This window comes from Megascapheus bottae, chromosome 18 (assembly GCF_031878675.1).
Source record: "Megascapheus bottae isolate mThoBot1 chromosome 18, mThoBot2.hap1, whole genome shotgun sequence".
NCBI classification, from domain to species: Eukaryota; Metazoa; Chordata; class Mammalia; order Rodentia; family Geomyidae; genus Megascapheus; species Megascapheus bottae.
In genome coordinates this window covers 36,719,133-36,743,403 of record NC_143526.1, presented here as the reverse complement: position 1 = coordinate 36,743,403, position 24,271 = coordinate 36,719,133, and the positions used below count along the sequence as shown (strand labels likewise).

The 24,271-nt window shown below is 42.5% G+C and overlaps 1 protein-coding gene across 1 annotated transcript in view; it reads left to right on the top strand.

Annotated features, from left to right (window-relative positions):
* The first annotated feature begins 12,229 nt into the window (after positions 1-12,229).
* The window catches only part of Ptprt (protein tyrosine phosphatase receptor type T), a 679,440-nt gene continuing 667,398 nt past the window's right edge, over positions 12,230-24,271 (top strand). Inside the window, exon 1 of the mRNA XM_090352716.1 lies at positions 12,230-12,422. Coding sequence (XP_090208842.1) covers positions 12,230-12,422 — 193 coding nt within the window. The remainder of the gene's footprint in view (positions 12,423-24,271) is intronic.

Below are 24,271 nucleotides of genomic sequence, written 5' to 3'. Positions count from 1 at the left end.
AAGGAGAAAGAGTTTCCAAACGGAAGACATTTGCTAGTGTTTTCATGCGAGGCATATTACGATGTAGTTGACAGGGCTCATGCTTTGGGGTCGAATTGTAAGCAATTCTAATCCTGATTCTTTTACAAGCTGTGTAGCCTTGAGGAAGTTACATCACCTCTCTGAACCTCCAGCTCCAGTTTTGCAGAATTGTGCATTAAATTCTGAAGAGCAACTCGCAAGCCTGCTCGCAGAGCAAAAAAAAAATAATAATAATAAAATAAATAAATAAAGGAGTACTTGTAAAAAGAAATGGCCCTTTAATTGTTTGAAGTTACAGAGGAAGTTACAGAGTAGGAGCAGAAAGCTGACTTTTCCCAATGGAAGTTGAGAAAGTTTTGAATGACCTGTGTGTGTTTTCTGCTGGGGGCTCCTGAGGGCTCAGAAGTGATGGTGACCTGTGTTAGATGGCACTCAGCATCCCACCATTGTTGTTCCTGGGGTTTCTCTAAGCCAGGTCACCAACACAGCTGAGATCTTGAGTGGAATCAAAAGAGCTCTGGGGTTCCAAGAGAGCCACGTGTGGACCACGTGACTCTCTGTGACTCCAAGTGACTCCTTGTGACTTTGACCCCTTCCTGGAAACCTTGAGAGGAGTCCGAAGAAGAAGTTTGTTAGGTCAGGGTGGCAAACTCCTGCTTTATCTTTCTTCCTCTGAAAAATACTATATGTTAAAATAAAGTCGCTTTCAAAAGATGAGGATTTAGAGGACCAGATGTTCCTATAGCCATAGCAACTTTGTAAAAATCAGCTTCTATCACCAGCCTTTGTGCTTCCCTGCCTGCTTTGGGCAATAGCTATTTGATTGCTTTCTGACCTTTGAAAGGGAAGGGGTACAGACTTTTTCTGTGTAGGACCAGATAGTAAATATTCCAGTGGTGAAAAGCTAGGAGGTTCCTATCATGGCTACTCAACTCTCCTGGGGAGCCGCCAGGGACTGTGTGCAAGCAAATGGAGCATAGCTGCATTTCAATAAAACTGTATTTACAACCTGAAGAGGCAGGCCAGAGTTTGATGCATAGGTCATCATGTGTTCCACATCTTCATGTAGAGAAAGCCACTGGTTTCTAATCTCTTTCCTTCATGATGTGGGAAGAGTTGTGTCTGCCTTGAACAGAAACAGAACATGTGTAGCTGGTAGGTCTTACTTTGAACTGTGGATGGCCCTGGAGGAAATGGGGCCCCAGAATTTTCTCAGATATACTCAGGATCACTTAATACCTTCCAGAACCAAGCTGGGTACTTCCTGGGTTGCCCTTGAATTTTGTATTTGGTTTTATTTTTTAGTACCGTTTAAGTAGTTGTACAAAAGGATTTTGATTCAACACTCCACTTTTTGAGTATCACGCATCTTGATCAATGTTATTCAATCCCATCCTTCTCTCTTCCACCACCCTCATCAGAGTTGTCCTTTAGCCTCTTAGATAGGTCCTGAGGATTCAGAGGTGAATGAAATTGGCATAGGTCCTGCCCCTCTGTACTTCAACTGCCTACCAGAAGGCAGAAAATAAATAAGCAAGGGAACACATAAACAAGGTCAGAGTCTAATTGGGAGATAAGAAACAGCAGCTTCTGGAAGCACCAACAGGGGTGCAGGACACAGGCTAATTGGAGAAGGGATGAGCCTATTTTTGTCTGAATATTTTCAAAGTCTTCTCTAGGAAGGTGACATTTGATTTTTTTTTTAACAGAGAAAATTCTGGGAGGCAGCCCTGTAAAATCCCCCCCCCCCGGCACTGAGTGTTAGAAATGCAAAGAAACTGAGGCTGCTGCAAACTTTGTGTTTCTGTTTACTTCCCTATACAGTTAAAAGCTATCCTGGCTGTTGTGTTGGAGAGGCAGCAGGCTTCCTGTTTTCTGTCCCCCATGATCTTTTGATGGGAAAGACTTACTAGGTTGGGTAGGGCCACTTGCACACTGGTTGGACTTGGCTTTGGTCAGCTGGTCTCTCAATTGAACCACCTTAGCGTATTGAGACTGAAAGGGACTCATCCCCTTGTCTGCTCCCAGCCTCATCCTCTCCTCTGTAGGTAGAAGCTGTGAGCGAGCTGGCCCCACACATGGCTTCTTTATCACACTCCTCTCTCAGCTGCAGTACCATCACTGTGTCTATCCGAAGTGGTATTCAGGAGGTGAGTCCCTGTGAAGGGTGGAAATCGACCACCACATCCCTTAGTGGGCTGGATGATGGCCATGGCAGCCCATATGGAGATGCTAGCCTGATCAGAGACTATTTCCAGTTCCAGTTCCCACATGTGGGGGGGGGAGGGGAGGAAGAGGGCTGGGCAGCACACATAGCCAGTCTCATAGGATGCCATCAATCAGGTGGCTTTAGAAGAGGGTCCAACTTCTTTGTCTGTTACACGTGAAGAAACTCAAGCTTGAAACTTGGTGACTTCACTGAGGTCACACAGCCATGGTGGGGAGACCTGGATTGCTATGCAGATGAGAAATGTGAGTCACCCTAGGCAGTGTTAATCTATTCAAGATACATGGATGAGCTCAGACACAGTATCTTTAATGTTTTGTTTGGTTTGAGCAATTGTGCAAGATGCACACATAAAACATGCTTACCTTTCTCACTTCTAATTCATGATTAAACGTGCATTTTAGCAATGGCTTATTTGGCATTATGTACCAGGCACTGTTTCAAGTTTCACAAATTTCACTCAATTTTCATAACAACCCTAAGAATAGAAAACTATTAGAATAGTAGGGTTTTTATTTTTGGTACTGGTACTGGAGCTTAGACTCAGGGTCTCCTGTTCTCACTTGGCTCCTTTTCTTTCTTTCCTTCTTTTCCTTTCCCTTTCCTTCCCTTCTCCCCACCCCTCTCTCGGTCCCTCCCTCTCTCGGTCCCTCCCTCTCTCGGTCCCTCCCTCTCTCCCTCCCTCCCTCTCTCCCTCCCTCCCTCTTTCTTTCTTTCTTTCTTTCTTTCTTTCTTTCTTTCTTTCTTTCTTTCTTTCTTTCTTTCTTTCTTTCTTTCTGCTGGTTCTCTACCACTTGAGTCACACCTCTATTTCAGGATTTTTGTTCATAAAACTGAGATAAGTCTTTTGTATTTGTGTTTCCAGGTAGTTTTGAACTTTACTCCTCAGATCTCAGCTTCCTGAGTTAGGCAATGATTGCAGACATGAGCTACTGGTGCACAATTCAAATTCTACTTTTACAGATGGGGAAATCCAGACCAGAGCTTAAAGATTTTGGCCAAGGCCATACAACTAATTTTTGTTTAATAGCCCTACATAGCAGTTGTTGGTTCCAGAATCCAGAGTTTTCACTTCTGCCATGTTCTATGTCTCACACTGTGCCAAGAATATCATCCCCACACCTCAAAGTGTGTCTGAGGTCTACTGATCTTCACAAAATCTCCAGGTGATGGCTGAGAAGTCTAGAAGTTGGGACCTCACCTTTCCCTCTCCCGCCCCCGCCCCCATGCACTCCTCAACTGTGTTGTGCTGCCTCCCAAGTTCAAACTCATCTCTGGTCTTGAAGACACCCAGTAGCAAGCTCATTTTCCTCCCTGAAATCACCCAGCCGGCTTCCCTTTCCTTGGTTTAATAGAAGGGGCCCATATTAAACCCACGCTGCCACCAACACTCTCCCAGAGAAAGAATCAAATGAGCAGATCAGACACTTCTTTCTCCAGGCCTTGGGGAATGTCCAAGTCATCAGAGAGACCATATCTTATTTATAATAAATTCACTGTTCAAAGAGCTTTAAAGCATTTTTTTCCTATTAGGAGTATTGTTTCTATCTGTTAAGTCCATGAGTATTTGACATTGGATGACTTTATAAAACATTCTACTAATTGGATTTGTTAAAGCAAATAAATCAAATGCTAATTGGAACGTGCCCTGCCATTATTTTTGCTTACTGAATTAGATATAATGGTGTGAAGGCCTTCTTATCATATTTGTGCACTTATTTAAACACCCCCCCGGCACACAATTCTGCAAATTCAATTAGATATTCAAAAAGGAAATTCAATTTATGCAAGGCTGGTTTACATTCATTCCAGGGGCAAGACTCGGTTTCCTGCGATAGACTGCTTACGATTAATAAGGCCCACTTAGATGTCACCCTGCCTTCAAAGCATCAGAGAGAACAAGGTGGAATCTCAATGGTTCAAGGTCTGGGGTACATTGTATTCCAAATGTGTGTGTCTCCAGTGCAGGGTGGTCTTTACTACCTTGTAAGCTCTGTGTCCGCAGGCTGTAGCACTCAGCTGAATGTCTCCCTGCCATCTTTATATCTGTTCACACTTCAAAGGCCAGAGACTCCACATTACAGCTTTGCTCATGAGCCTCTAAATTTTGTAGTTGAATCTACCCCAGAGGTGACCTTGGTTCTGGGACTTGGCCTCAGAAGGAGGTCTTTGATTAGAATCTTCACTGTGCCCTTCATCTGGCACTGAAACTGCATGGGTTCTCGTCTCATTTTCCTCCTCTGCAGAGTGGGAAGGGTTACTGTTTATCCTTGAAGGCCACATGCTGTAGTGCCAGGCTGTTGATTTAAATCTAAACACTGTTAAGGCAGTGGTATACACCTGTAATTCCAGCCCAGAACTCAAGAGGCTGAGGCAGGAGGATTGTGAGTTCCAGGTTAGTCTGGGCAATATAGTCAGACACTGCTTCATAAAACCAAAAAAGAAGAGGAGGAAGAGGGAAAGAAAGAGGAGGAGAAGGGAAGATGAGGAGGAAGAAAATAGGAGGAGAAAAGGGAGGAAGAAAGAGGGGATAAGATGGAATAGGAGGAGGAGGAGAAGTAGGAGGAGGAAGAGAAAGAGGAGGGAGGGGGGTGAAACATGATTCCCCTTACTTTACTCCCCAGAGAAAAGAAGAAGCATTCTATTGCTAAGGATCAGAAAGGAAGTGCGCAAAATATTTAACATCAGATACGGAAACCCAGTAGCCGAGTTAACAACATGAGAACAAGTCAGCTAATTGTAGCTTCATTTAAAGCCTAGGCCTTACCTGGGTTTTATATAACCCCCAAGTGAAAGAATATGTTGTGTTAGGAAATTTTTTAAAGCATACTACTTAGTGTCATGTGAAAATAGGAAACACAAAGTATCATCTGACTAAATAAAATCTGATGAGAATCAGGCCTAGTCGTACACACCTGTAATCTCAGCACTTAGAAAGTAAAGACAAAAGGATCATGAGTCCCAGGCCAGTCTGGGCTACTTCGTGATCCCTGTCCCGAAGAACAACCTGAGGACAAAAGCCAAGCCCATTCTATTCATGTTGCCTGTGGCTGCTTTGGTGTATAATGATTTGCTGAGTCCTAGCAACAAAAGCCCATAGCATTATGATGGGCAGGCAGATCTCTGAGATGGCTTCCAAGATTCTAGGTCCTGGGTATATCCTATTTAAGTAGTGGACTATTGGTAAACACTTAGCACAGTGCTTGACCCATAGTTCTATCTCGAGCATTAATGTGATACCATGCTCATCTCTTGTAACTGCTTAATAGCTTCCTGCCATCACTCTTTTTCTAGGCCCTAGTAGCCCTTCTCCAACCCAGCCCAAAGTTGAAGCCTGGCCAGTATCAGCTCTCATTTTTTTAAAATTATAATTATTAGAGGGGTTACAGTTATATTTGCCAGGTAGAAGGTGTGTTACTTCACACACATTGATACGCCTTCTCATGTTTTGTCCCCATTGCCCTCCCCTACCTTTTCCCCTCATCTTATTCCCCCCCTTCTCTTTCCTATTTCAAATAAACGAATAAATGCATATACATTATACCAGATAACAAGATAAGATACTGTAACAATATGAGAATAACCAAGGGACAGCAAAAGAGATGAGAAATAGCATAGTATATTAAGAATATCAATCAAATTATATAGCTCTTGTTTCCATATCCTGGCGGTCCTTTCATTTAGTCTCATCCTATATGACCTTATGCATCTAGGTTTTGAGCTATTGTAATCCTCTGCTAGGAAAGTCCAAGGTTTGTACTAATTATTGCAAATGAAGGAAACCATTGAACCTATGGTCCTTTGGGTCTGGCTTACTTCACTTAATATGATTTTTTTTCCAAGTCTTTCCATTTCCTTACAAATGGGGCGATGTCATTCTCTCTGATGGCAGCATAGAATTCCATTGTGTATAAATACCACATCTTGTTGATCCAATCATCTACTGAGGGGCATCTGGGTTGGTTCCATATCTTTGCTATGGTAAATAGTGCTGCAATGAACATCATTGTGCTTTAGTATGCCCTTGTTTCTGGATGATTGGGTAAATGCCAAATAGTGGAATTGCTGGGTCATGGGGGAACTCTGTATTTAGTCTTTTGAGGAACCTCCATACTTCTTTCCATAGTGGTTGAAGGAGTTTACACTCTCACCAACGGTGTGATAGTGATCCCTCCCCGCCAGCATCTGTTGTTATTAGATTTCTTTTTTTGGTGGGGGGAAGGTAATGTTCTTTTTTTCTATATATTTTTATTGTAATTGATAGAAGGGTTACATATTATATTCACCAGATAATAGAAGGTGCATTACTTCACAAACATTGATACCCTTTCTCATGTTTTGGTCCCCGTTTCTCTTCCCCCAACCCCGCCCTGTTATTAGATTTCTTGGCCATTCTAACTGGAGTGAGGTAGAATCTCAGAGTTGTTTTGGTTTGTATTTCTTTTATGGCTAGAGATTCGAGCAGGTCTTCACGTGTCTATAGGCCATTCTTATTTCTTTTTCAGAGAAGTCTCTCTTTAAGTCTTTGGCCCATCTTTTAATGGGATGGTTGTTTCTTTGAAGATTAGTTTTCTGCCTGTATCTGGTAACACAAGCTTCACTAGAAGTAGCATTTACCACGCAGAGCAAGAGAAGGCAAATTTCCACTTCTGTTTTTCCTTTTCTAATTTTTGGCCCAGTTTTCGATCTTTACTTAACTCCACCATGGGATATGAAAGGCAAAACTTTCTATTCTGAAAGTGACAGAGTAAGACTCAGAGTCTGAACACTGAATACTCTTAAAGGGGCAGGGTTGGAAAAAGGGGAAAGCACCTGGGCTTTGGACTTATTGCTAAGGTTCACTGCCCCACAAGGGTGACATACTTCTCTGAGTCTGTGGTACCTGTTAGGGGGGTACAGACAGACTGGCAGGGCCTCTTGCAAAGATGAAAGATGGTAAAGTAAGACTTGTGTATATACAGCTGTCAGTAAAATAAGGTTATCATTGTATGTGACACCATGCTTTTCCCCGAGCTGGGAAAATTCCATACAAGCATTGATAATAAGTTTCTATCACATGGAAAGAACAATATGTTTCTCTTAGAGCAAGAATTGGCAAACTATGGATTCTTGGCAGAATGTGGGCCTGTTAACATTGTTATAAGTAAAGTTGTATTGGAACACAGCCAACCCCATTTATTTATGTATTGGTATAGCTGCTTTCATATTTCATTGGCAGAATTGAGTAGTTATGACAGAGGTTATAGGGACTTAAAGCTGAAAAATCCTTACTGATTTTAATATATATGTATATATTATATAATATTGATGTACTTATCATTTAACATGTCAGTTTATGAGTGTAATGAATCTTGATCAATATCACGTCTTTCATTACTCTCCTCCATCCCTCCCATCCTCACTCATCTTCTCAATATTTCTAGTTTTATAGGACAGTCATTGAGTATTATGATCCTTATTGGTCTTTTCCATATCGAAGATTTTTTTGCCAGATATGGTGCACATTTATAATCCCAGCATTTTAAGAGACTGGAGAATCAGTCTGAGGCCAGCCCAGGCAAAGTTAACATGGGGCTGTACCAGAAAAACAAACCCAAAGCACAAGGCTGGAATTGTGGCTCAAATCCTAGATAGCTTTCCTCATTAGCATAGTTTGTAAGTCCAGTAACACCCCCAGAAAACAGTCTACTGACTCCTGTCTTAGAGAGTGGTGGTGCTTTTCCCTATGTTAACAGACAGAGCAATTTACATAAAAACCAGAAAACTTAAATACCGTGCCTGGCACACAGCAGAATACTAACAAATCTTTGGTTCTTCTCCTGAACTTAATTCTGTTCAAGAATACACAGGATCATATCTGAGAAATGCAGAGGCAGACACATTTATTTTTTTTTATTGAATTCCATTTCTCTCTCATTTTCAAAAGAAGAGCTCATGTTTAAAAAAATTTCTGATTGGCACTATAAACCTTATTTATGCTTTAATGTATCCTAAAGTATGTACCCTGCACTATTTTTACTTCCCTTACAGATGCTGATATGCTATACATTACCAAATCCAAATGGATTTTCAAAATCCAATTTCCTTGCTACAGTTTTCCATTTCTCTGTTGACTTTTTATGCTTCACTCACATCAGAGCATCTGAGGCCTTTGCCACATGGTGACCTCCACCTGCCAGAGAAATAACTCTTCTGTCCAGGTGCAGAGTCCTTGGACAATTGGTGCCTTTTCCTGTCATCTTACAATGCTGCAGGTCTTCACTGAACCAGGTGGTACCCTCTGGAGGCTGAGCCTAGTTTCTGGGGTGGAGGTGGAGGTGCTGTTCCCCACTGAAAGGACCACTGTGAGGTTGACACCATTAGAGGTAGCCACCTGCTCTTTCTGTCCCCGATTGTGATTGGACTTTAGTGTGTTTCTTCATGAGTCTCTTCAACAAGCAGACATCTTTCTTCCTAAGAGGATGGCCCCAAACACCTGTGAGAGCAGCTGGGCCTTCTCAGTCTGCTGTATCAATGGAGGTAGATGTTGTTTGAAACAGTGAATGGTGCTGCAAGGAGACTCAGGTTCGCAGGTTTGAATGTGTCATGCTCAGGGTCCATGGGAAGCTTGGCCTTTCTTTGTGCTCTCTTCTTCTTTGTGGCTTCCAGTGGTTTAGGAACCACAGCTGGTGTCAGAGCTGGTGGCAAGGTTCTGCATCTCTGGGGTTTCCCAGAAATTTCTAGTTCCTTCTGAACCTCTAGTACTTAGACTTGGATCCCTTAAGTTTCTTTGAGGTCATCTTTTCTTGTATACTGGAAGACGAAGGTTTAGAAGCAGGAAGAACTATGTTCAGGAGGTGATACCTTGCTAAGCAATGCTGGTTACTGACAGCTTGTAAATCCTGACTTCATATTCATTTTGATTCTTTTTAATTTTTTGGCATTTCTGGATCTTGAGCTCAAGGTCTTACATTGACTAGGCAAACTCTACTACTTGAGACAGGGCCCTGGTCCTTTTTGCTTTAGTTATTTTTTTTTCAGATAGAGTCTTCTGTATTCTATCCTGGATTGGCTTCCCACAGTGATCTTCCTTCCTATGGCCTCCCTTATAGCTGGAATCATAGGTGTGTACCATTACCAGTCAGTTCAATGACTGAGATGGGAGCTTACTAATTGTCTCCCTGTGGTAGCCTTGAGCCATGATCTCTAATTTTCTGCCTCCTGAATAGCTGGGATTGTAGATATGAGCCATATCAGTCAGCTTCCCTTGTGTTTCTTAATTATGTAGAATGAGAAGTGGAAAATCCAGGGATGTTTGCTTTGAAAAATACTTCTTACTTATTAATATATGATCGCTGATTCAGGTTGGATGAACATTACAGTGTTGCACTCCAGTGGGCTGCTTTTCCTCAAGAGTATGTGTGTGTGTGTGTGTGTGTGTGTGTGTGTGTGTGTGTGTGTGTGTGGCTGACACTATCACTTTATATGGAGAATGATGAAGAGCCACAGTCCCATGAAGTTGGCCGTGCCCTCCTCCTGAGGATGCTGTTTGAGACATGGAGTGATGCTTCATTGTAGGATATGAAGTTTCTACTATGGGCTCTTCTTGTCTGAACAGCGCTGCTGGATGGATGGTCATCTTCCTGAACAATCTGCTTTGTATTGCATGAACACAGTGTCCAGTACAGAGCCAGCTTTCCATTTACTATTTCATGTATAGGAAGTTCTAAGCCAAGCATAGAACCCTCTATAAGCAGATGGATATGGTGGGGAATTGTCATGTGGGTTGGCAACTTCCTTCTACCCTGCCTTTCTGTCATTTCTTGCCCTCAGCTTGCTTTTTCTGCCACCATGCAGTCAGTATCTCCTGAGTCTGTTGATCAGGTTGCTGAGGCAGGGCTAATGGCTGGCTTAACCATTGCCCCTTGAGTGTACTCTGTGCTCCAGGTTTGCCCAAAGCAGAGAGCAGAAACAAATTCATCCATCTGACTTTTCTGCTTTCCTGGGAGGCCAGAAACTCTGGTTGGGAAGTCCCAAACCATGTCTTGATAGAATTCAGATGTGTGATAATGCAGAGCAGGAGCCTGCATCCAAAAACTCTTCTGTATGGAGACAGTGAAGTCCCCACAAAGGGATGACAGATTCTTGCAGAAGGGGTTAAAAAACATTCCAGGAGCCTGAGTGTCTTAAATCGACACAGGGTGCTCCCCTTCTTCTAAGGGGTCTCCTCCACCCATTTGCAGACCCCGACAGTGTGGAAGGCTCAGGACCCCAGTGTCCAAGGTCAGATTGGAAGTTGGGAAAAGCACTTGGTTGCTGACTGTAGCTGGATGTGGCTGCCAGAGTTAGGCAGTTGGAGACAGAAAGGTGGGTCTGGGAGGTAGCTGTGGGGAGGAGCTTCTCGTTCTGCACCAGCCAAGATGTATCAGCAATGGTTTATGACCTGTCCATCGAGGACTGCAGAGGCAGGGAGGGGTGACCTTGCTTTGCAAGCATCGCTGCCCAGACATACCCTAATATATGCCTTCCTGAATGCTGTCTAGAAGAAGGCAGACAATTTAGGCAAGTAATCCATTACCTAAAATTAACTAGTATCTTCTTTTGAACATCAACACCTCTGTATGAAAGCTCTTTCTCTCTCTCTCTCTCTCTCTCTCTCTCTCTCTCTCTCTCTCTCTCTCTCTCTCTCTCTCTCTCTCTCCCTCATTCTTTTTTTTTTGCTCTACACCTTTAGGGTATATTTGCTATGCTATTCTATAGTAAGTGGGCTCAATGAAATAATTGTTGGAGTGCTTACCTAGCAAGCACTAAGCTCCTGAGTTCAATCCCCACCACCAACAACAATGTAAACTATTATTGAGTTAATGAGGGAATATGTGAAAAAATATTTTAGTCCCTGCAAATGCACCAGTCAACTTCCCTTCCTCTGTTTCCCAATGAATTTATCACCTTGTGTAGTTTTTTGCTTTTTCACGGTGGTTCTGGTACCCCTCTCTCCTCTTTATTTTTCTCCAGCTGTCTTCATAGGTTATTACCATTCCTACTTATTGTGCAAAGCAATTTAATATGATCAACTCAACTCCTACCTAAACTACAGCCAGCACCGACTTTCCAATCTTCAAATGCATGATTTCCTAACTTCTCTCTTGCTCGCTTCTTCTTCCATGAAACCAGATCTTTCAGATAGCCTGCCTTGACAGAGAGGAAGGTGGACACGGCAATATGTTCTGTTGGCAGTCGGTTTTCCTATGTGCTTTTATTAAGTGTGTGTGTGTGTGTGTGTGTGTGTGTGTGTGTGTGTGTGTGCATGTGTGTGCGCTAGTCTTGGAGCTTGAACTCAGGGCTTGGGCACTATCCCTAAGGAATTTTTTTCATTTTTGATTTAGGCTAATGTGCCATCATTTGAGCCAGAGTTCCAACTTTTTGATGATTAATTGGAGATGGGAGTCTCATGTACTTTCTTACCTAGGATGGCTTCAAACCACAGTCCTCAGATCTCAGCTTTGTAGTACCTGGAATTACAGACATGAGCCATCAGCTCCCAGCTTTAATTAATGATATTTCAATATGATGGGTGTTGCCCTCCATATTACAAGTAAAGAAACTAAGACTCACAGGGGTTAAACATGTGGCCTGAGATCATGCAACTTTGCAAAGCTGAGAGATGGGTCTTGTTTTTCTGGATTCGGAGGCTAGTAGTCTTTCTGCTGCTTCCCTGTTGCAGGAATCAATCGCAGAGGCATGCCCCAGCATTCATTTTTTTCCCCCTACTTTAGAATGAGGCATTACTGTTTGCTTTCTCAGGAAGGAAAGATTGAAATCAATGTAACTAGCCTTATTAACTTTTTAAAATACGGGAGCCTGCCGTTGCCAGCTCCTTTCGTAAGAGCACCAATGCAAATACAAAAAAAATCCAATTTGCTTGCCTATTTAAAAAAAAAACTCTGCAAAACACACAAGTCTTTGGAGTTTAAAATTTCAAATTGTAAACGAGGTGCTGATATGATAAGGGTAACAATCCCAAGCCTGGGATTCAAGCAGTACTCACCCATCTTTCTTTTGTCTTCAGGAGGCTGCTCCTTTGATGAACACTACAGCAACTGTGGTTACAGTGTGGCCCTAGGGACCAATGGGTTCACCTGGGAGCAGATTAACACCTGGGAGAAGCCCGTGCTGGACCCAGCCGTGCCCACAGGTATGTGATCTATCATGTCTATGGCTGTGGTGGAGATGACTAACTTGGACAGTGACTCATGGAGGGAGGGTTCTTGTAGGGATTGAACTATTTGGGAGCCCAAGAGATACCTATTAATACCCATCCTTGTTCAAACAAGGCTGGGTGAATTCTCCAGGATATAGTGATGTGCAGAGGTCACATGATACAGGAATCATTAGGATTATTTCCCTTCCCTTCCCTTCCCCTTTCCCCTCCCCTTCCCCTTCCCTTCGCCGTGGGGCTTGAATTCAGGGCCTGGACTCTGTCCCTGAGCTCTTTGGCTTAAGGCTAGATCACTTTGAGCCATGTCTCCGCTTCCAGTTTCCTGGTGGTTAATTGGTGCTAAGAGTCTCACAGGGTAGGTTTTGGACTGTGATGCTGATTCTCAGGTCTCAGCCTCTTGGGTTGCTAGGATGATAAATGTGAGCTATCCAGCTTCTGGCTGGGATTACTTTTAACTGTGAGATTATAGTTCCTGACTATCTGCAGTATGTTGCTTTGGAGACTGATGATATTAGGGTGTGAGGGATCAAAGAGCTTTGAGAAGATTTGAGGTCACACATTTCCTTCAGAGTTCTCCCGTCCAGCTCCTGCTCAATACCACCACATCCTGAATGCCAAGCTCACCCTTAACCAGTACAAATTCTGGGTAGATGCATGCAACCCCTGCTGTACTTTAGGGGAAATGCACTGGATACTCAAGGAGAACACCATTAATGATGTTTGCCTGATGCTATAAGCCTGGGAAAGTTAAAATAACCGCCTGGTACAGTTGGAAAGATGACTGATTAGATATAGGTCCTCCCCAACCAAGGCTTCATCTAGAACACACACTGTCTTGTTTTCTTCCCCATCATCTTGTGAAAATCTTCCTTGTCCTCCTCTCTCAGTTTGCTCCAATCTTCAACATTGGGATTCTATGTTCTTTCCATCGGTGGCCTCACCACCCTCTGACCTCAGATACAACCTGCATACTCATGAGCTCCAACAACTTCTCTTCCACATCTAAAACTAATCAGTCACTACTTGGCTACCATGTTTATTAGTCACTTCCAAGGAAAGGGATTTGCTGGTGGAGGCCAAGAAGATCCTCATAAGTGTCACGGTGGGAAAGTGGCTTTCTTGATTTGAGGTTGGGTTCATGGCAGAAAGCCACTGGCTATGTCTGCACAGTTCCTATTGAGGACCCACATTGTATCAGTTTCTCCTGAGTGCTGATGAAAACAAACAAACACCTTAGCACTAATAAAGTTGTGCTGTGATACAGAACTGAGCATTTCAGATTTGCCATAAGGTTTTACTTTTCCTGAGCAGAAGCATCCATGGATTAAAAAGTGCCCATTATCAAGGTGACATGGACGACCTCCGTGTCTGTCTTATGGTGACATTCAGTAGTGGGGCTGATCTTATTCTTAAAAGTGTCCTGGTTTAATTGCTGGACTCCCTCCTGTTAGAGCCCCAATATCTGTGTTTTAAACACATTATCTATGTTTTGAGGATTTTCTGTGTGTGTGTGTGTGTGTGTGTGTGTGTGTGTGTGTGTGTGTGTGTGCATCTGGCATGTGCTTTTCTAATCTGTAGCCATCTGAGGCCCTGTAGGAACTTACTAAATTATCAGCTGTCTAAACTCTCCAGCTCCAAAACTGAACTAAGTCTCACTGTGTTACAAACTCTGGCCTCAAGCTCACAAGACTCCTGTGTCAGCCTCCTGAGTTCTAAGATTAAAGGCCTCTGTCACCTCACCCAGCCAAACTGGAGCTCTGGATTCACCCATTTCCCTTTGTACTTCTTCTTCAGTTTCCTTATTGTAGAAAAACCTATTTCGTTCACTCTGGAGCTGATGCAGAAGTCCTAGTCCATTTTTTTTTCTTTTTTCCCTGTGTTCTTATCCTCTGTTTTCAAATCCATCCCTCTGTGCTGCTTTAATTTCTGAGCCCATCTGAGTCTGCCTATCTCTCCACATTCAGCACTATTGCCTATTTTAGTCCCCTCTGGATCTTCCCTGGGTGTTTGTGGAACTTTCTTACAGGCTCCTTGTCTTACTTTCTAACTTTATTCCATTCTCTGAACAGAAGCTGATGAGATCATTAGAAAAAAACACAGGCATGGCTATGTTCCCTTTCTACACTTTGCTCTTCTTTCACTCTCATTTTTCCTCTGTTTATCTCTCTGGCTCCTTTCCAGAGGCCTCAGAAAGCTTCTCATTGCTCTGGGAAGATGACTAAAGTCCTGAAACAATTTCAACTGGCCAATCCACCCACAACCTCCAACCTCACCCAGGCCCACTCCCTTCTGTGCTCACTTTTGTTAGTATCCAGAATCTTCTAACACTTTTCTCACAAGAGGCAAACCCTTGCCTGTACCCCCCTCTTCTGACATAGTCTGTGGCTCAGTCTGGCTTGACTCTCATGATCCTTGTTGCACATACGCATTTCCTCAACACTCATCATGGCTGGTGTAGTTTGTTCCAAGATGAAAAGTTGTCCCAGGTGTCTAGAGACCATGCCCGGCTCATTAATGGCTTTCTCTCCAGCAGGTAGATCAGTATTCATGCTGAGTGTCAGCAGACATTTGGTTATATGGGTTCATGGAAGGATGGCAAATGATCTAGTCATGGTGGAACCAATGGTAAACATAATTAAGTTGGACTTTGGGCTCTCTACTAACTGATCACCTGTTTTTGCCTTGGCTAGTATGCTTTTCATCTTACAGATCAGAAAAACCAAGGTTCCAGCTACTCATGCAAAATCACTGCTTTCCTCGTATTTTAATGTCCTTTCCTCAAGTCCCAACACTTGATTCTAATCTTAATTTGTTCAGCCCCTTATTATAGCAGAGCATCATTTCATAAATATTGGATTGTGCTAATACAATCTTCTGAGCCTTTCTAAATAGAGGCATTTGATAATAATCACTGAAATTGTTCTGTCATGATGTGCCTGTGGAATCCAGTAGCCCTGAGCGCTGCTCAAGCTGAGAGGTATGAGAACAAATTTGGATTAGGCAAAACCATTTGTTCTCCTCATGGGCAAAGGCTGAAATCTGACTTTTCCGGCTGCAAATCCAGCAGTTTCCAGCTTCCTTAAAATCTAGCTTGAGTCTGCGTGTTCAGATGTTACCTTTTCTATCCATGTTCTTTATATGATGGGCTCTGTCTGGGCTGTAATTCAGTCTGGAGACATAAATCATGATTTGATTATTGAATTCTTTGAGTGGCACATAGGTAAACATTGACCTACCCACTGTAGCCTAATCTATTCCTTTCCCTGAGTCCTTTTTCTTCTGTCCCCAAAGGATTCAGACACCCTGGCTGTTTAGGGCCCATTTCATATGTCAGATTGTTTTGTGACCCGGGGCCATTACCCATGCTGTCTCCTCCTGCTGGAAGGATTTTCTCAACCCTTTATTTTGACTGGTTTCCCCAGGTTTAAACTCAAATAACTTCCTACAGAGCTCTTTCCCCATCTGTCAGTCTCAGGAAGATTTCCCTCACTGTCCCAGTGTAACATCCTACCCTTTTCCTTCAAAGCCCTTGTCATGACTATACTGTGTTATTCACTCCTCCATTACTGTGCCAAAATGTAGGGCAGAAACAACTGCAAGGAGGGAAAAGTCCAAGGTCAGCTGGGTTCATTGCTTTGGGCCTGACATGAAGCAGCATATCATGGTGGCAGAGGAGACTGCTTGTCTCATGACAGCCAGGAAGCAGAGATACAGGGAGAGGAAGTAGTTGGGACAAGATACCCTTCAAAGGTCCCTGGGTAACTGAGAAACTCCCCCCAATCAGACATTACCATCCCCAGTTTCCATCACCTTCCAGTAGTCCACTTAATGATGAATGCAGCAATGGAAGAGTCCATTGATAAGACCAGAGCCACGATGAGACAATCACTTCCCCAAAGCCCTGTCTCTGAGCACTGCACGGGGACCAGGCCTTTAGCAGTGAGCCTTTGGGGTCCTTTCATAATCAAACCATGAGACATACTTCCAGCTCAGCTTATTTTAATTCTATGTCATTGGTGAATGACCTCTCAACAAATAGTGTCAACTCGTTGCCTCAGTTTACTTGTCTTTAACGTGGGAGCCAGTGTGAAAGCTCAGCGAGGAGGTGGATGTAAATGTGAACAGTGCACATCCCTCCCCACTGGTTTCTGAAATTCCTTTATGATTTTTGCAACACCCCTAAGGAGTTGAGATACTACATTTCAGTTGCTATGGGGCCACCTCTTTCCTGAGTGTTTGTTCTTAGGGATGTCAGCTGGCATGATGTTCCTTAAGAAGCACCTGCTGCCATATTGCCTGGGCACCTTTCTTTGATTCTGTCACTTCCTCCTAAGGCTAGGAACCTTTGTCCAGGTCCGACAAGTTTAGGTGTCCTCTGCATCCTTCCTGGGGCATTCTCAGTTTTAGCTTTTACCCCAGAGAACAATGGGACCTGCAAAACCTTTTCTGTACCCTTCTTCTCTTGCCTTCTTCTTTTTTTAAAATTTTACTTTATTTCTAAGTTAGCATAAGGCTAACTGTGAGTCTGGTCCTCCTTTTTGTAGATTCAGTATAGACTCTCCAGTAAGTTTAAGCTTTCTTAAAACAAAGGAAGAAAGAGGAAAGCTTTGACTTCAAGCAGCTTCCCTCATCTCACTCTCTTGGACATATTTCTAGAGCAGAAAAATACAAAGCCTTGTGGTTTCCTGATTGGGAAGGATGGAAAGGACCGGAGAAAATCCTGGGAGAACATGGACAGAGCCATACAGAACCTTGGCACTGCATCAGCATACCAGCTGGCTGTGGGAACAGGTGCTGTCTTTAAGAGATGCTCTGGGATTCCCTTCATGCCCCTGGGCCCTGGGCCATTTGCCCTGACCATTCTCTAACTTCTGATGCTTATAGAATGCTGGTGTCTGGCATAGATTGGATTGTATCTTCTCCAAAGGCAAGTTAAAGCTCTCTCCCCTGTATCTGGGAATGTGACCTATTTACAAATGAAATCTTTCCAGATTTCTAAGATGGGGCTCTACTTATCTGATCTAATATGGTTAGTAAAGGAAGTGATACACGGAGGCACAGCAAGAAGGGCCATGTGACTATGAAGGCAGAGACTGCAGAAATACCCTCTAAAGTGTGGAAGGCACAGAAAGTCCAGAAGTCAGCAGAAACCAGACCTGGATGGAAGAGAATGTGGACTTGTCAACTCTTCACTTCTGGATTTCTGGGTAGATTTGGGAAAGAATATGTTTCTATTGTCTTTAGCCATCAATTGGTAGCTATTTGTTTCAGCATCCCTAGCCAACTTAAATCCCAATCAAGTCTACAAAGGTACTTTTTACTCTGCTTGACTCTGTTCTTGTCCTGGCACCTTTCCATGAGGAAACCTACTTAAGGGAATCAGAAGTATTGGAATCCATGTTTTCTTCCTCAGAAATGGACATTCATGGGATGTTTATTCTAATCAAGTACAGGAGCATCAATTTCTCATAGAATAGTTCATTGAATATGTCTTTGAATTCAGAGATATTGTTGCCTTGAAAACTGGGTCCCAAAGAAGTAGATTTGCTAGGTCAAGTCAGGCTTGCATCTTAGTAAGGATTCATATTGTGCACATTCACCGAGTGTCATTTAAAATGATTTCTATTTGCAGTCATGATTTATGAATGCAAAACAATGCATATTCATCAAAAAGAATATACACAATAGAGTGACAAAGAACCAAGTGAAAGCCATGCAGGCATACAAAATTCATGTAAACATCTTTTTTTCTATTCAATGTTATATATATGCATACATATTAGCATTTATATATATATTAGCATTTTTCCCAAGTCATTAAATACTTTTCAAACTCACATTCTCAAAAAGCTTTAGGGTGTTCCATTCGAACAACTGTTCCATAGTTTATTTACTCACCATGTCTGGTTGAATATACTAGCTGTCTGGAGTTCTTCCTCATTAGCATTCCTGTAACCAAATGTACATAGTTCTCTATTCCCTTTCATAGCCCACACCAGAATGCTTGTGTGTTGTGAGATCTGGAGGAAGAAAACCATCCATGTGTTGCGAAAATGCTTTCTGAATTTGGAAACACAAAACCCCAAGTCAGTAGCTAAGGAGTCCCTGGAGTGTAACTATGTTACAACTTTTGGCTTAGATACTGGATGAAGACATTCAGCAATTTTATCTGAAATACTAGCAACTAATGCAGGTCCAGGAATGGACCAATCAAAATGAATATCATCGGGTAGATGGAATTATGGGGTCTCCAGTACTGACTGGATGAGCAAGTCTGTTTTCTATTTGTTTACTAAGCTGACTTTTGTTGCCTCTTGGGCAAGGATATTTTATTTCCATCTGTAAAGCATAGTGCCAAGAGTTAAGTAGGTAGTGGTCAGTGTTTGTTAAGTGAACTGCTGCTATTTGTTACTGCTGCTATTTGAACTTTCTCATGACACTACCCCAGACTCCTTTCCCCAGCCTCTCTACATTATATTTGGGGAGTCCAACCTCTAACCATGATGATTGGATTCAGAGATTTGCATTTTTATAAATCTTGCTGGAATTTGAATCCCTAGGAAGGTCAAGGTGCCAGGTACTCACCACTTCCTGGAAGTCAGTGTGGTTGTACCACGGACCTGGGTTTAGCCAGCTTTACCATTCTAATCCAGACTTTTCCTTAGGAAGACTGAGGCAGTGACCAAAGGTGACTGAATTAAGATGTCTTCTGGTACTGGTGGCTCAGGGTCTAAAAGGGTACTAAAAGACTTTGCTGGGCTTCTGTTTCTTGGTGAGTTAGAACTCACCAAGCCTCCATAGTGTTCCTCTAGACCATTCTTAGTTTGAGAGCATCAGGATTGATTTCTGCTGTTTCAGCCCCAGCTATGCAGATGGCTTCTATCGTGCTTGCTGATCCTTGTAGACCAGAGTACAGGTTTTCTTCTGTCCCTGTCCTTTCTGAATCAAAGCCCTGAACAGGAGCCATCTCCCTGGAGGTGCCTTCCTTGACTCATCCACATAGTCCTCTATCCTCTGTGCTCTCTCATCGCTGTTCGTTATCATACGTTATCTTTGCTCTATAGGAGGAGTAGCTAACTGGGGGCCACACAGTGAATTTCCTGTGTCCTGGTGGGATTCATGGAGGGTGGTCAGCATACAAGGGTTATTGATGGATTCTTACTCTTGGGAAAAGGCCTTCGCTTTGGCATTTTTATGTTGCCTATGTTACCCAGGCTTTCATACTGTGAGTGTCTCCTCTCTTCCTGATGGATGTGACTGTGCTCAGGATAGCCACATGTCCCACAGCCTGGTACTCTGAGCTTTTCTGCTCTAGGCTGATCCCAGGATCCTAGAGGTAAGTTTGCAAATGTGTGGAGTAGCAGCCCCCTTCAGTAAAACCTGATACAACTGTTCCTTTAATGGAATGTATACATGAAAACTATCTGAACATCTGGGTCATTTGGTGTCCTTAATTGCTCATTATTCCTGATTGGCTTAAAGCTACAGGTTCATTTACTCCCATTTAGCCTTTGGTACAGTTATTTTTTTCTTTCCTTTTTAATGATAAAATATTGCACATTATTTCTTGAAAAATGCTGAGCTTGGATATTTATATTCATTCCTCACCTTCAGCTCAATTTGTCCAAATAAAACTACTAATAGATTGATGTGTCTTGAAAGGTAGAAGGAAAGAGAAAGATACAGAGGAAAAGAGAGAAACAGAGGGAGAGAATAAAGAGGGAAAGAGTAGAGAATATGTCTCTATAATAATAGAGAAGTGATAGTTGTTAATTAATTAACAACTGAGGACTGAACTTGGGGCCTTGTACTTGCCAGGCAAGTGCTCTTCCACTGAGCTAAATCCCTAACCCCTATTATATATTTCTTATTATATATTTATCGTGTGTTTATTTTGAGGCAGGTTTAAATACGCTAACTTACTAGTTCTCACAGTGCCCTTCTGGTGTAAGTATGATCTGCCTTCTATAAACAAGGAAAGTCAGGCCCAGAAAGCTTAAATGACTTTCCATAGTCCTCAGTGACATAGTGTAAGCCAGGATTTGCCCCTATAAGTCTGGACCCAACCTGTACTAGGAAGTACAGAAGGCAAACCGTGTATCAGGTTGGAATTCCTGGATGTTCTGCCTTCCATCTCTTCTCATACCAAATGTGTTTGGATCTACTCTCCACCTTCCAAGGTAGCGTGGTATTTTACCATATGGGTGTATCATGCTTTATTTCATCAATCCATAGAAAATGCAAATGGGAACAAAAAAAAAAGTCAAAATGCCTCCCTTCTGTCCCAATAAAAAGCCAGGTCTTTGTCTCCTTTACCTCTCAGAAAAGTACCTACACAGCATCTTGTATTACATACCTGGAGCTGTGAAATTAATTGGGAAAACTGCATTAGCCTGTGCTGACCCCAATCAATGGTAGCTTGGGATGTTTGCAGGGTTCACAGTATTGGTGGGGGAAAAAACAGCCAGGAAATTAAACACAGGTCTAGTAATTATTTGGAAGATATAGCTAAGTATGATTGTTGCTATAAATAAATGCCCTCACTATTGTTTAAAAAAGCAAAATGAATGAATGAATGAATTGGACAGGCATGGTGAATCATGCCTGACTACTCATGTGGCAAAGACCAAGAGGATTATAATTCGAGGATAGCCTGGTCAAAAGGTTGGAATGACTCTATATTGGCCAACATATTGGGTGTGACCATTCCAACTAAACTGGAGGTGTAGGTAGCAGAGAAATATTAGAACCTATCCACAGCATCAACTAATGTCACAAAGAGCTGGGGGCATGGCTCAAGTGGTGAACAAACTTGGACCCTGAGTTTAAACTCTAGTATTGCGAAACAACAAATAATAACAACAAAGAAGAAGAGAGACAATCTTGTGGTTCTCAAAATACATATTTTCTAGATGTTCTAATATGCCCATGGACGTTTGCCTTGACATTCACTTTTCCTCATTTGCCTTTACATTGAGTTTCCTGTGCCATTACTATAGGATTCCAGGGAGGTTATGTTACAGTTATGACTTTAGATTTCCCCTAAAGTGTCTTGTGTTAAAGGCTTGGTCCCAGTGTTATAGTTGAGGCAGGTCCTTTAATAGGTGGGTCCTACTAGGAGGTGATAGGTCCCAAGAGGCGTGCTGTTGAAGGGAATAGAAGGACAACAGTCTCTTCTTTCTCTCCTTTTGCTTCTTGGCTGTGAGACAAGCAATTTGGCTCTACTGTGTGCTCCAACCAGGATGTGTACCCTGCCACAGGCTCAAAAGCCTTGGGGCAAGTTGATCAGTTTGGGACTAAAACTCTAAAATGGTGAGGCACCACCAACCTTTTTTCTTCATGAGATGATTTGCCTTGGATGTTTGCTGCGGTCACAGAAAGCTGATTGACAGCATCCTTCGAATTAAAGAGGGTATGGACTGCTGTCACTCCGGTGTGCCAGTGGCAGGCTCTGCTCTCTGTGGCCCAAATAAGCTTGAATGAAATGGGGCACTGTGCTCTGTGGGTGTCAATGGTGAAAATCCCACTCTAACCTAACATGCATATCCTTTGGGCATTTACTGTGAACTGCATCCTCCAGCTTATTACGTCCATTCCACCAAACGAGAAAATTGAGGTTCAGCATATTACATCACTTGCTGAGAAGTTAGTAGTAAACAGAGGAGCTGAGAGTTGAATCTGCATAGTTCTGGCTCTGAGATACGTTGGACCATTATAATGCTATTTTGAATTAATGTGTCCTTTTATCAACTTCATTTATGTTGTTATTTTGGGATAGTTCCCACTCAGAGTCCTAGAAGGCTTCAAATTTTGCCATCTTTCTGCCTCAGCCTCTTGAGAGCTGGGATTGCTCAATTTGAAGTGTGATTTTGTTATGTGCCATTAAGTCTAATCTACAATATTATAAGCAGGCATGTGGTTAATTCATCTACACCCTAACATTTTATAGATTAATATTGTCTGAAAACTTCTGTAGTATCTTCCCCTTGGGGAAGTAAAGGGAAGGCAGAATGGAAGAATGTTTGATTTTTAATCACTGGAGTTGATTGGGTTGATTCTGCCAAATCTCCCTTCTGGAGTTGATCAAGGCCCTCCAGGATAGTCGAAATATAGACAGGAAGAACCTGCATGTTGTTTAGAGAAATTTCTGTTAAGCAGGAACATCACAGAAATGAGCTCTGATGTCATGTATCAGAAGATGAGGTTAACAGAACAACAAGTCAGACTCCTGCTGGTTAGACTTCCACCAGTCCCAGGCCACCTATTGGAAGCTATAGTTCAGCATCTTCACCTGGACCACCCTGGCCAAGCCAGGCAGTGCTCTCAGCTGCTGCTTACCTAACTAGACTGTCCATCTGTCTAGGTCTCCCCATAGGAGAACACTTCTTTCCTCCTTGAATTCGTGCATTGTCTTCTTTAATGAAAAGACAGATTCTCTTATACTTCCATTTAGTGGAGAAAAAAAGGCTATTATTTAGTGCCAATAGAATATTTTTTTCCCAAATTTAGTGAAAACAAGATGATTCTGATATCTCCATCAAAAAGAGCCTAACAATCTAGCAAACGGAATTATTTCTTGTAGACTCATTGAGTTCATTTCAAGGCGTGTCCTATACCTGCAGTACGCAGTGTGGCAGCCACAGCTCCTGGGCCACTAACCTCTTGAAAGGTAGTTAGTCCTAGAAATGTAAAATACACTTTGGCTTTCTAGTGTTTCTTATGAAAAAGAGTAACTATTAATATTTTCTGTGCCGAGTCCATGTTATAATTCGATATAAAGGGCTAGATTAAGTAGCTAAGACACAGCCCATTTCTATTTTCCTTTTTAAAATGTGGCTAGTAGAAAATTTAAAATTGTACATGTGGTACACATTATATTTCTGTCTATCCAGTGCTGGCCTAGATTGTCCAACTTTTACTCTGTTGTCCTCCGGTCTACAGGATAAGGCTATTTGCAACATTTGCTGAGTGCCCCCTACCTAGGTCTTCTAAATGTCTTGTCTCAAGCATGGTTCCCATCACCCTACATAGTGTAGCTACCCTTCTGAAGCGCAGATGGGGAAATTGAGGCACACAGAGCTTAAGCAACTTGTAGAGCAAGTGGTTGACAGGGGATTTGAAGCAAAGCAACCACCTTTGTGGTTCATGCTGTTGCTTTACTGACCCTCTACTCTTCTGCATACAGACACAAGATTTCTTTCCTTGCCTTGTGTATTGACACAACATCTAAGCCTCAATTTCCATACCAAGAAGTAGATGGATTATTCTATGGATGGATCATTCTGTAGCCCCTTTAGGACTGCTGTGTGTGTGTGTGTGTGTGTGTGTGTGTGTGTGTGTGTGTGTGTGTGTGTACCTATGCATGTGTTTCTATGTGCTTTGAAGGAACTTGGTTAGACTAGGAATAGACATAGTATCCCTTGGGCTTTTTGGTCCACCTTGGCCTTCTGCAAGATGGCTAGGCAAAAATCCTTAGGTAGCTCATCCTGCCAGGCACCAACCACACCCATTGAGCTGCTTTATTTAGTATCCTGCATCTGCAACATGAATCTAAAAAGTAAGAACTCTGGAATGTCATCTCAGTACTTGAACCATGTGTCTCCTTATATTTCCTATTTTCTGGGGTCAGGGGGGAATAGACCATGAAAAAAAAAACAGCAGGACTTTTATGTAAAAGCAGGAGTAAAGGTCTTCTGACCCTTTCATTATTTGATTTGTAATGTGTAAGTCAAGAAAGAAAGGAAGCATTGTTAATGCATGCAGGAATTTGGTGATACATTTATAAATGAACAAATGAAGAGAATTTGTCTTTTTAAGAGTGTGAA